At 40.3% G+C, this 13,733-nt stretch overlaps 1 protein-coding gene across 2 annotated transcripts; it reads left to right on the top strand.

Annotated features, from left to right (window-relative positions):
- The first annotated feature begins 8,386 nt into the window (after positions 1-8,386).
- On the top strand, positions 8,387-12,831 carry LOC136545656 (uncharacterized). 2 transcript variants are annotated; one of them, XM_066537656.1, is made up of 4 exons: positions 8,387-8,542; positions 10,709-10,982; positions 11,064-12,134; positions 12,408-12,831. In XM_066537656.1, exons 2-4 carry the CDS (start codon positions 10,731-10,733, stop codon positions 12,561-12,563), a joined length of 1,479 nt encoding a protein of 492 aa, XP_066393753.1. In that variant the 5' UTR covers positions 8,387-8,542; positions 10,709-10,730; the 3' UTR covers positions 12,564-12,831. The 2 variants fall into 2 exon arrangements, with proteins under 2 accessions (XP_066393753.1, XP_066393752.1); XM_066537655.1 differs by having other exon boundaries at positions 10,709-12,134.
- The last annotated feature ends 902 nt before the right edge of the window (positions 12,832-13,733 follow it).

The raw sequence follows: 13,733 nt of genomic DNA, 5'->3' as shown, positions 1-13,733 counted from the left end.
GATTAGCTTGAAATCTAACACATATACACACACTAAACATGATGTCGGGCCTAGATGCGGTTAAATATGGCAAGCTACCAATCATAGAGCGATAAAGAGTTTGATCAACTGTTTTACCTCCCTTATCTAGGTCGAGATGTCTATTAGATGGCATTGGTGTCTTGATTGGCTTACATTCATCCATTTTGAATCTCTTGAGAAGATCATTAGTATATTTCTCTTGAGAGATGAAAATCCCTTCTCTCATTTGCTTGACTTGAAAACCAAGAAAGAATGTAAGCTCTCCAATCATTGACATCTCAAACTCCTTCGACATCAATTCACCAAACTCTTTGTAAGAATCTTCATTTGATGATCCAAAGATGATATCATCAACATATACTTGACAAATGAAGATATATCCATCAAGCTTCTTGGTGAATAGTATGGTGTCGACCTTCCCAATGGTGAAGCCCTTCTCAATGAGAAAATCCCAAATACGCTCATACCAAGCTCTTGGGGCTTGCTTAAGCCCATATAGCGCCTTGGACAACCTATAAGCATGATTAGAATATCTAGGGCCTTCAAACCTGGGAGGTTGATCAACATAGACTAGTTCATTAATAAAGCCATTTAAAAATCACTTTTCACATCCATTTGATATAGTTTTATTTCATGATGTGATGCATATGCAAGGAGGATACGAATGGCTTCTAGTCTTGCAACTGGTGCAAAGGTCTCTCCAAAATCCAACCCTTCAACTTGAGAGAACCCCTTTGTAACTAGTCTTGCCTTGTTCCTCACAACAACGCCTTAATCATCTTGCTGGTTGCGGAACACCCACTTTGTTCCAATGACTCTTGCACCTTGTGGTCGCTCTTCAAGAGTCCAAACTTCATTGCGGGTGAAGTTGTTCAACTCTTCATGCATGGCATTTATCCAATCTTGATCATGAAGAGCTTCTTCTACCTTAGTAGGCTCAAAGCAAGAGATAAAAGAGTGATGTTCAATAAACGAAGCAAGCTTTTGAGAGCGAGTCATTACTCCCTTTGATGAACTCCCTATGATGAGATCTTATGGATGAGCTTGTAGTAGAGGTGAATTTCTTCTATCAACCACTTGAGGGGGAGGTTGTAGAGCATCAACATCATGTGCTTGTGTCACCATTTGCTCATAGGAGACATGAGTGTCTTCATTTTCTATTCTCCCATATTTATCACCATCTTGTGGCACATTTGATGAAGAAGGTGGATTAATCACTTGCACATCATCTTCATCATCATTAGGCTTGATGTCTCCAACCAGAATGTTCTTCATAGCCTCCCTCAATGGTTCATGACCTACATCATCAAGATTCTCATGTGCTCCTTAGAAGCCGTTAGATTAATCAAATTTCACATCATATGTTTCTTCAACCAAACCAGTGCATGATTAAATACTCTATATGTTTTGGACTTTGATGAATAACCAACAAGAAAACCAATATCACAACGTCTTTAAAACTTCCCTAGGTGTTGTCGTTTCTTATAGATGTAGCATTTGCAACCAAACACCCTAAAGAAGGAGACATCCAGCTTCTTCCCACTGAGCAACTCATAAGGTGTCTTGCCAAGAAACTTTTGAAGGAATAGGTGGTTGGATGCATAGCATGCGGTGTTGATAGCTTCCGCCCATAGAGCTTCGGGAGTGTTGTACTCATCAAGCATTGTTCTTGCTAGTGTGATCAATGTCCGGTTCTTTCTCTCAACTACACCATTTTATTGAGGAGTATATGTTGCGGAGACCTCATGCTTGATCCTAACTTCATCACAATAAGCTTCAATGTTTGTGTTGTCAAATTCCTTTCCATTATCACTTTTAATCTTCTTGAGCTTCACTTCAAACTCATTTTGTGCTCTCTTGGCAAACTTCTTGAAGCATGATGCAACTTTGGATTTGTCATGAAAGAAGAATACACATGTGTATCTAGAGTAGTCATCAACAATCACAAGACAATAAAGATTTCCTCCCAAACTCTTGTATGTTGTTGTTCCAAATAAGTCCATGTGAAGGAGCTCTAGCACTCTTGTTGTTGACATGAAAGCTTTTGTAGGATGAGTGTTTACAACTTGCTTGCTGGCTTGACATGCACTACAAAGCTTGTCCTTCTCAAACTTCATATCATTCAACCCTCTCACCAAATCATTCTTCATTAGCTTTTTGAGTGAGCTCATCCCAACATGAGCAAGTCTTCTATGCCATAGCCACCCAAGTATTGTTTTGGTGAATAGGCAAGTCTTCAAATTAGCATCTTCGGATGTGAAGTCCACTAGATATAGGTTGTTTATCTAAATCCCTTGAATATCACTTGATCATCATCTTTCTTGGATACAACCACTTCTTCTCGGTAAATAGGCATTGAAAGCTAAGATCACACAATTATCCAACGGATAGCAAGTTGAAGCTCAATAAAGCAACATATAGCACATTTGAGATTGAATGATCATTTGATATTACCACTTTGCCATTTGAATTATCTTCAAATGTGATTCTTTCTTGTCCATCTACTTCTTCATCTAGTGAGGTGAACATACGAGGATCACCAGTCATATGTTGTGTACAACCACTATCAATTACCCAATGACTTCCATCGGTCTTGTAGTTTACCTACACACAAGAGATCAAGCTTTAGGAACCCAAACTTGTTGAGGGCCCTTGACTTTCTCAACAAGTGACTTTGCTACCCAAATTTTCTTAGGTCTATTCTTGTTGGGAGGTCCTAAGAACATAACTTTCATCTTTCCACTAGAGTCCTTTCTAAGCATGTAATGAGCATTGAAAGTAAAGGGTCCAGCATGCTTGGGCAAGGGTTGTGGTGGTGGAGTTTGACACTCATGGGCAAAGTGGCCTTCTTGTCCACACTCAAAACACCTCTTTGGCTTTGGCTTTTACTTGTGTGTTGTTGTTGAGCTTGAGCCTTCTTCTCTTGGTTTGCCAAATACCCAATGCCACATTCTATCCATCTTCATGATGGTGTTCATTAGTATCTCACTTTGAAGATGCTTACCTCTTGTGAACTTGCTCAATCCAATCTTGAGATGCTATTTCTCTAACTTGAGCTTCTTGTTCTTTTCCTTGAGTGCCTCATTATTTTTCTCTTCCTTGAGTTTCTTGTTCTCTTCTTTGAGCTTCTCATTCTCAAGAATCAAATCACCATCATGATCAAGAGTTTCTAGTACTATAGTGTTGGTGGTTTTAAGCTTTTCAAGATCTTTCTTGAGCTTTTCATTATCATGCTTGAGCTTGACATACTCATCATAGTTGTCGGTTTCAACCACTTGCTTGCCTTTGCCACTAGATCCTTGCTCAATGCTCTCAACAATTAAATCATCGCATGATGTAACTACATCAATCTTAACAACATCGTTAGTAGCATCATGTGGCTCATTGGATAAAAATTCTTGAGCGATAACAAGATTATCATGATTGATCTTGATAGTTGTATATTCTTCTTTTAGCATTTTGTGGCTAGTGATGAGCTCTTTATGCATCCCCTCAAGTTTATCATGTTTATCTTTAAGCTCTTTCTTAGAAGATTTGAGCTCCTTGAGTTTGGATGACATAGCTTCATTTGCTTCTCTAAGCTCAACACTAGCCTTTTCAGCTATATCACATTTAGCTAAAAGAGAATCATTCTTAGCTTCTAGCTTGTTATTCTTAGCTCTAGTCTTTCTAATGATCTTAGTGTATTGATTTAGCAATTTAACAAGATCATCATATGAAGGTGATTCATATTCATCATCATCACTATCACTATCACTATCACTATCATCATTGTTAGCATGATCATCACCACTACTATCATCATCATTTGGTACCTTCTGTTCACCCTTGGACATAAGGCATAGGTGTGTAGAGGATGATAGCGGTGGTGTCGGTGAAGATGATGAAGAGTCAATCACAATTGTGGCCACCTTCTCATCTTCACCGTTGTGATGAGCAACTTGATGAATCAATGTCCGTGAGCCAATTACTGACGATGTATGCCTTGCCATTTTTCTTCTTATGGAAGTCCTTCTTGCCATCTTTCTTCTTATATGGCTTATTTTTCTTCTTCTCATCTTCATCACTTGAGTCATCTTTATTGCCCTTGCTCTTTTTCTTGTACTTGTCTTTCTTAGGCTTTGTGCATTGATGTGCTAGATGACCAAGTTCTCCACAATTGTATCAATCCATCTCGAAGATTGGCTTCCTTCTAGTGCTAGTGAAGAACTTCTTTTTCTTGCCATCGAACTTGATGTCACTCTTGTTGAGCTTCTTTAGCATCTTGGCGGTTCTTCTCACCATGAGAGCAAGACTTGCATCATCAACTTCATCATCACTTGAGCTCTCATACTCAATTCTTGCTTTGTCCTTCTCTTAGCTAGCCTTGAATGCTAAGTCTTTGTCTTTCTTCTTGGTAAAGGATGAGCCATCTTGTGGTGTGATGTGCATGTACATCTCATGAGCATTGATCTTTCCCAAGATTTGAGTCGATGTAGCGGTGGAAAGATCCCCTTGATGAAGCACGGTCACAATATGCCCATATTTATCAATGGGGAGGACACTCAAGATTTTTATTACAACATCGGATGGTTGCATTTGAGTGAGTCCAAGCCCATTGACTTCCTCTACAAGAACATTCAAGCATGAGTATATTTATTAGCACTCTCTTTATGAAGCATCTTAAAAGAATTAATCTTTTTCATAACGAGATGATAGCGTTCCTCACGCTCGCTCTTAGTTCCCTTATGGAGCACACAAATGTCTGACCATAGTGCATGGGCATCCTTGTAGTTCCTCACCCGGTTAAACACATCTTTGCAGAGGCCTCTAAAGATGGTGTTTCTGACCTTTGCATTCTATTTCTCATAGTTCACTTCATCGCCTTAAAGGTGTGTGGGATCTTGAGGTTTTGGGAATCCTTGTGAGGCCGCTCTAAGTATTCCAACATCTAGAGCTTCTAAATACGCCTCCATGCGGGTTTTCCAATATGGAAAATCATCTCCCTCAAAGATAGGAGGATGACCATCCCTGTGAGACATCTTTCTCTAGACGGTTAAGTCTAATTTCATGAGCACGAGGCTCCGATACCAATTGAAAGGACCAAGATGCCCAAGAGGGGAGTGAATTGGGCTAATTCTAAAATTCTTTGCAATAATTAAACTCTATGGTTAGCCCACTTCACCCCTTGTGCCTAGATTGTGTTCCTATTGATCTACCGCATAAAAGTTTAGCAACCTATGTTCTAATCCTACTCTAGCATGGCAATTCTATGAATGTAAAGACAAGAATTGAATTGCTCAAAGTAAATGCTTAAAGTAAAGAGAGAAGGAGGAATGCGGCGATGTTTTGCCGAGGTATCGGAGAGTCACCACTCCCCACTAGTCCTCATTGGAGCACCCGTGCAAGGGTGTAGCTCCCCCTTGATCCACGCAAGGATCAAGTGCTCTTTACGGGTTGATTCTTCGACACTCCATCGCGGTGAATCACCTACAACCGCTCATAACTTGAGTTGGGTCATCCACAAGCTCCGCTGGATGATCACCAAGCTCACAATCACCACCAAGTCGTCTAGGTGATGGCGATCACCAAGAGTAACAAGCACGAACTCTCACTTGACCACGACAAGCCTAATGAGAAGGGTGGATGCACACTTTGCTACTCTTGCTTTCACTAATGAGGCATCTCTCTTGGATTCTCAAATCTCAATCACCTCACTAGGACCTTGCTCTTCTTGGCACTCTCAAGGGTGTTTCTCAGCTGTTGGAATGAGCAAAAGTGATGCCTTGAGTGAATAGATGAAGTATTTATAATCCCTCATTCAAAACAAATCGTTATGTGCCACTGTGGGGTGATCAGATGCTCTGGTCAAGGTGACTGGACGCTCCAGTCAGTTCTCCCCGCCACCGAGTAGTTAAGTTGTGACCGGACACTGATCAGCATCCGCTCAGTACTAACTGGATGCGTCCAGTCACAAAAACTGCCCTCTAGAACCTTACTGATATTGATCAGACTCTAGAACCCAGCATCTGATCACTTTGCTGCTCAGCGTCCGATCAGTAGCCAGAACCTGATCAGCGTCCGGTTAGCACTGACCGGACACGTCCGATCAGGATTCTCCCTCTCTGGAACCTTACTGGAATTTACCGGACTCTGGCACCCAGTGTCCGGTCATATTTCACTCAGCGTCCGATCATATCTAGATGACTTCACCTTGATCAAATAAACTGACCAGACTCTATGCCAGTGTCCGGTCACACCAAAAATAGCGCCCGGTCAACATTTGACCCTCTATTCACTTCCAACTCGCAATCATATGTGAATGAAGTTTGCTCCAATTAATCTAAGGGCTATTGAGGAGCTACCTAATGCTAGATTTGACAAGTGTGCACCACACCTAACCCACTAGACTCACCTAGGTCAAGCTACCCGTCCATACCCCCTTTAATAGTATGGCCAAAGGAAAAATAAAGTCCTAAACTACTCTAAGTGTCTCTTCAACAACAAACGACACTTAGAACTAGTCTATCCTTAACCTTGTCGTCCATCCTTTGAAAACCGAAATGATTTCTATCGTAGGGGCATGACAACCATGATTGTCCAATCAATTGCCATTACTGTGACCTAACTTAATTACCTCTACAAACACACGTTAGTTACAATAATCACGTATTGCCATTAATCATCGAAACCCAACTAGGGGCCTAGATGCTTTCAGTATATATGTTGCAATTGTTTCATATGGATATTGCAAAAGTAGATCGGTATGTTGCATAAGTTGCAAGTGTTTTAGAGGCATGTTGCAATCGTTTGTTCAAAATGTTTCATCTATTTTAGATGTATGTTGCAAGCATTTTTTATCTAGACATTGCACATGTTTCATATATATGTTGCAAGAGTATGTTCGAAATGTTTTAGCTGTTTCAGTCTTATATTGCAATAAGTGTTTTCATGTTGCAAGTTGTATGTGTTTTATTTGGATGTTGCATATGTTTCACACACATGTTGTAAGTGCATGTTTTAAATGTTTCATCTGCTTCAGACGTCTATTGCATTCAAGTGTTTCATGTTGCAAGTATTTTCGTTTTTTAGAGGTATGTTCAGAGTCATGCGGACATGGCTCAAACACCGGGGGAAGGGGCGCGCAGCGCGCCTAGGGTCCTGCGGACGGGGCTTGCTCATCCTCATCCTAGCTCTCAGGTCCTGCCTGCATGGAGAGAGAGATGAGGGGGTCAGGGGGAAGGAGCAGCGGGCGTAGGGCGGGGCGAGAGGCGGACGGGGGCGGGGTACGCGTGTGGGGCGGGATGAGACTAACAGGGACGAACACGCGTGTGCAGCAGCGAATGGCGCAGCGATAGGCGCTGGTAGACGGGCTAGCGACCGAAGCCAGGGTCGCGCGATGGTGTTTTCTAAGGGGTCGTTCTGCTAGGGCATTCGGTGGGAGTGCGCCTAGGTTATCGTCCGATGGAATTCTATCCCATTAGACGTCCGAGCACCAGCAATTCCCTTTGAAGTCTGCATGGATAGTTGACACACACCCTTTATGTTGGTGCCATTTTGAAGTTGCCTGATATTTGGCTCACATCCGTGTTGGTAGATGCTTGAAATACAATGGTAGATTTTGGAATTCAAATTTTTTACCCCAAAGATTCAGAGTTTAGAACAAATATTTGAACTTGTAAATAACATCAGATAAAAATATGTTTAACATAAAGTTGTAGACCATACTGAGAAGCTGCAATTTTGGTGTAGATCATTTGAATCTCGAAATTAAAAAAATTAAAATGAATATTTAGTCCACTAAATGATCTTACGATGTCAAATTCAAAGATGTAAATCTTACTAGACCATGTTAACACTGAGATCATTTGAAAAATTCAAAAATTTGAATTTTTAAATCTAATAACTTAAAATAAGTATTTGAGCATCTCATATATAAAAGAATTATATCAACTAGTAAAGTTGTAGGTGATATAGAGCTCTATAGTTTTGATATAAAGTTTTTATTTATATGACTTCATATGAAAAGGTTATGATTATTTTATATAAGACAAAGAGAGAGACCACCTGACAAGTGGCCCAATTACCACTTAAGCAAAACCACCTAAGAAACCACTTTGAAATAATCAAAGGGGCTATTGTGTCCAGTTTTGAAAGTTGAGGTATGTTTGTTATTTGGTATTGAAGTTTGAGTGGGTTTTTCAAATTTAGTAACTAATTTAGGAAGGTAAATTGGACTCTACTCTGATTAAAACAGTTTCTGCTTTTGACGCCCTGGGCTGGATCAGAAACCAATGCAGCACAAGGCCTGCTCCAGGCCCACTTACGGGACCTTCTCCGGCGTGCGCTCTCTCTCTCTGTCTCCAGGCCCACGTACGCCCTCAGTCTCTGTCTCCATCTGCTCTCTCTCTCTCTCTCTCTCTCGTTCACCCCCGTGCGCTCTCTCACTGCCGTGGCGACGACTGGGCGAACCGCCGCCGCCGCCGTACGCCTGGCGCCAAGGCCTTCGTCGAGATCTTAGTCGGCGATGAGCACCCACTAGGTCTGATAACGCCCTCTCTTCCCTTTCTTCTGTGCGAAACCGAGCACCCAAACCCTAAGCTATTTGGTACTCGGATTTTATCTAACTTCGGTTTGGGAGCAGATGACTTAATTTCTGCTGTTCTTCTATGTTGGGAGTAGTAGGACAAACTCCAGAGTGATCTCACCAGTCACCATGAATGTTCTTCTATGTTGGGAGTAGTAGGAGTACAAATTTATACTTGCCAATTCTATGAAATTCTGCTGCTTTAGCTGTTAAGTTAGAGTATTGCAGGTTCACTCAGTTGGCATATTGCATAGTACAGTATTATCTCAGAATGTTTATGAGAACAGCAAAGTAATTTAAAACTTTGTATCAACTTATCTACAGATGGAAACTGGAAAAGATGCTGTCCTAACTATGTTGGCACTTGACATGTGTTATGTAATGGGTAATGGACCTTTTTTTTTTTACTTTTCTGCCCCTTTTATTTTCAAATTTTCAAAAGTGCGTTTGCTCTAACATGTGTAGATCTGTTTTTTATTCTGTGGGTAATGCACATTATGTAATACCTAGATGATTATCAATATACTTTTGCAAAGTGCAGATGCCTTAATTTAAAGTGACACTCTGGAGTTTGTCCTATATACTATATGTCTAGAGGGGAATAAGTTGTTTTAACTTGAAATCATGCCATAGAGTATAATAGTTTTAGAAATCCAAATATTAGGTTCAGATAAATAAACTGTCTTGTATCCTGAATTTTGCCCCTCCAAAAAAAGTTTGACACTGGTGAGGTTTTTGAGTTGATTGCCTTTGGCTTTCTTGCTAGGCATATTAAATTCATTTAGGTCCCAGGTGGTGAGATTTAAGGGTGCACTGTAATTAAACATGATTCTGGTGTTACGTTGGACCATCACCTTGCCAAATATAGTGTTTGTGTACTCCTATATTTCTTTGCGAGCAACAAATGAAATCCATGTATGTTAATCGTCCTAATCGTGGAAGGCATGTTTCAGGAACTCATGCCTAGTAAAGTAGTAATCATATACATATAATTAGTTGGTCACTTAATTGCTGTTAACAGATGATCCTTCTTGGGAACAATGAACTGTTTATGTTAAATATGTTTCATTAAGATTCACAAGAGCTGTTCTTCAATCTGATTTATAACTTTGGAGTTGTTGAACCTGCTAAACCAAAATTGTCATTTTGTCAAAATCTCAAATCCTGAACCAGATTGGAGCACATAGGACATTGCAAAATTGCAGAATCATTTTAATGTCTAATATAGGAAATAGTTTAGTGGCCAGGGGTTCCAGCATTCCCATTAGCAAAAACACAATAATCCAACATGTTGCAGTGCTTCAAACAATTTCCATGAAAAATCATGTATGTAAGGTACATAAAGCAAGTAATCTGACAAAAAATTGATTTCATTCATCTTTGATATTATGATTGTAAAAACACAAATGGTACTGTTAGAACATCATGAAAAATACCAGATTGAAAGCTTGTCAGTTTCGTTTCTTAATATCTAGGATGGATTTTACATTTTTTTATTAATGCAACATCATGGAAAGGAGGTGTGCTGGTGTGTTGTATGTTTCTCTTGTTCTATTATATAATGCAATGATACGCAGTTCTCCTACCTGTTCAAGAAAAAAAAAATACATCGGTACTATTTATGCAGGTTTACTGAACATTGTATGTACATGTTTTGACGAACTTTGTATGTACAACATACATTGGTATTAATGCAATATTGCTCAGTATTTTGAAATGTTCCATCACAATATGAGGTACTGATGGTCAAAGATTAGACACTTTGATACTTATATTGATACGCTTTTGTTAATAGCTTACTTGTTCAGTAGAGGAGAGGTTTGGTCCTATTACCAGCATGATTGTTTTAAATAAACCAGGTTGGTATCTTTGAAAATTCATGTAATACTGTGTTTTGTTTGGTTGATTATTCTTTTGTTTCGGAGATGATTTTTTGTGATGCTTAGTGCCTTATATGTGCAAGGCAGTTAAGATTTTTATGTTAGGTAATATAGTGTGCCAGTCTGACTTCATTGTGTGTTTGATAAATCAAAAGGGATTTTCTTGTCTTCTGCATATAGCCCTGAATAATATTATTAATATTTTTATTATTAACTCTACCATTTCACTTCGAAACTGCAGGAGTATATTCTGTGCCAATGAAATGTCTGCCTCTGAAAACCAGGCTGCTGAAGCCAGAATGGACACAAGTGCCAGGAAAATTGTCCCAACTGGGAACAAAATCCGTATTCGTTTACCATTACCACTGAGAAAGAGGTTGGCTGAAGGCCTTCAGACCATGAGCACAGGATTGCCTGAGGATACGAAAAAACACGCTGCTAAGGAAGTACCTGAATATACTAATGACACCGCCGAAAACACCACATTTGTTGACACTGAACTGAAGATTGAAAAGGTAAGCACCAAGCCCCCTAGTATCAAATTATCAACAGATGGAAACTTGAAAACCATGTCTAAAGACAGACTATGTGAACAGGCAAACAGCAACAACCTGTGCAAAACCATGTCAAAGGACAGTGTGTGTGAAGAGGCTAATTTCATTGTCCCAGACCTGAATCTGACAACCACTGCTGGCATGCAAGATAACACAGAAAGCGTTTGCCCTGTAAGGAAAGGGTCATGTGAAGAGGGACACACAGAAATTATGAGCAATGGGCTGCCTCCTGAGAGCAGCAAAACATCAAAGAAGGAAGCATGTGTAGGAGCCATGGACAGCACCCCAAGCATGGAACTTTCAATCACAAGAGTGCAAGGTGAAGTGGAAAAGAACGACTCCACTACTAAACCCTGTGAAGCTGCTAGTGAAAATATCCTAAGCAAGAAGCTACTCTATGAGACAAACAGCAATACCTCAAGGAAGAGAGTAACTGAAGAAGCTAAGATCAACAACCCAAGCAAGAACCTGAAAACCTCTGTAGGGAAGTGTGGAGAGGCGAATGACTGTTTCCCAATCAGACGACCCGTTGATCAATCTAATGACAAGAAATTTAGCAAAAAGATGCGTACCTCTGCAGTACAAGCTACTGACACCAGCCAGAACACTTCCGGACTGAAACTTCCTACCTCTGTTGGCCTGGCTGTGGAACAAAGTACCAGCACTGCATTCTTGGAGACCACAAAAGTGTATAAAGAGTTTGAGGAGAAGGTTAAGAGAACTGTATACCTTGACAACTTGTCCCGCCTGGCTACAGATGCAGTCATTACGACGGCTTTGAACCAGTTTGGTAATGTCAAAAGCGTCAGTTTTCTGACCAACTATACAGTTCCATTTGACATTCCCCAATCTGCATTAGTGGAAATGGAAACTGAGAAGGATGCTGAGTCCGTGGTCAACATACTAGATGAGTTCCCATTCATGCTGTCTGGGATGCCAAGGCCTGTGAGGGCGAAGCATGCCACAGCTGAAATGTTCCATGACCGTCCACGGAAACCTGGAAGGAAGTTAGAATTCCATTGGGTGGGCCCTACAGACCCTGATTGTCATAATGTCAGAAAGTTTAAGTTGATGTCCAAGAGGCATGAGTTGGAGAACTTAGCACTAATCAAGGTAAAATTCTTGTTCTTGGTTGGCGGCTTGGCTTCTAAACCGTCATCAGTTCCAAATTTGATGAACTTGAATAGTAGCTATCATTCTATCACAAATAAGTTTTTAGAATAGAATCTTATGACTAAAACTCACACTTCAGAAGTTTTTACAGCAGTAAAATTTGAGCGCAAAACAATGTTATCTGGGTCATGTGACCTGTCACAGTCCTTGCATGTGATGTGCCTTTTAATTTGCTTCATTTGGCAATGTGCTTGTATCGTTGAATCCTTGTAGAATGAACTGCAAGAGGAGGCACTGCTCGCAAAGCATCAGCAGGACAATCTGAATTGTCATTACAGGAAGCTTGATACTGTAGACAGCGTGATTATGAATGGCGGGCTCAATCGCCTGACTCACATTTACAACCTCCGTTTCGATGAAATGTATTGAGAGTGTCAGGTGTACATGGCCCTGTTTTGACCTCGGAACATATCTGTTGGTGGAATTGAGCTGGGAATATGATGTCAGGATCTGATTAAAGTCTGTTTTAATGCTTTTTAGTCTGTTGGCATCGAAGTATCTGTGTTACATAGATTTTTTACATATCCTAGTTTGGACCACATAGGTCTAGCTCCCTGGTTTTCGGCATGGCATTGAACAATCAGCTGATGGAGGAATTACTGAATATTGGGTGCTCAAATTACTGAATATTGCTATATCTTTAGGCCCCTTTTGGAATGGAGGAATTTTTTTCCTGTTCTTGTGTTTTGCTATGAAATTATTATAGGATCACAATGAAATTATTGCTATATCACAATGCAACATACTGTATTATTCAGCTCAAAGCCTAAAATAATAAACGGACCTATAACATCATTATAGGATCAAACCATACTTTTTGACATGTTCTTCATACTTTGATCCATTGCTGTACCTTCCATCAACAATTAAATATATAGCTATGGCATGCGTTTGGGATTGCAGAACGTGCAGTTGGCCCTACACTCGTTCAACGTCCTGTGGCGATATTCTTTCTCACAGAACACTGTTGAATCATTCGAAAACGTATCATCCGAACAGGGCAGCAGTAGCACTTATCGAAATGAGGATTGAAGTAATTGCATGTCTCAGTGCAAAAAGTCAGCTTAACCTTTGTCTTCTCATCTGATAATGTGGAGTTGATAGCACCGATAGGGTGACGACCTATGGAATATTTGTATGAATTTATTAATATAAGGTCTTGTTTGGATGTACGTGTATTCACTTCAATCCACACGTATTGAAGTGAAATGGAATGAAATTTAGTTTAGTTCCACTTTAATACATGTGGCTTGAGACGAATACATGTGTATCCAAACAAGGCCTAACGGCGTGTTCGCTGGTTGGTTTCTAGGCTGGTTTGGGCTGGCTGGTGCTGGTTTGTTGTGAGAGAAAAACATTGTTGGCTGGTTGAATAAGTCTGGCTGAAACCAACCAGCGAACATGGTGTAAGAGTAGTATAAAACATAAGCTTAAAGATAAGAGAAGACAGGTTGGCCACATATACCATACGTACACTGTGTTGGCAATGCTAGGGATCCAATGAGAATGGTGAAAAGGAACACGCTTTTGTCCATCGTA

This window comes from Miscanthus floridulus, chromosome 3 (assembly GCF_019320115.1).
Source record: "Miscanthus floridulus cultivar M001 chromosome 3, ASM1932011v1, whole genome shotgun sequence".
In the NCBI taxonomy this organism is placed as follows: domain Eukaryota; kingdom Viridiplantae; phylum Streptophyta; class Magnoliopsida; order Poales; family Poaceae; genus Miscanthus; species Miscanthus floridulus.
Note: the sequence above shows the minus strand (reverse complement) of the source record. Positions and strands in the feature narration are given on the sequence as shown.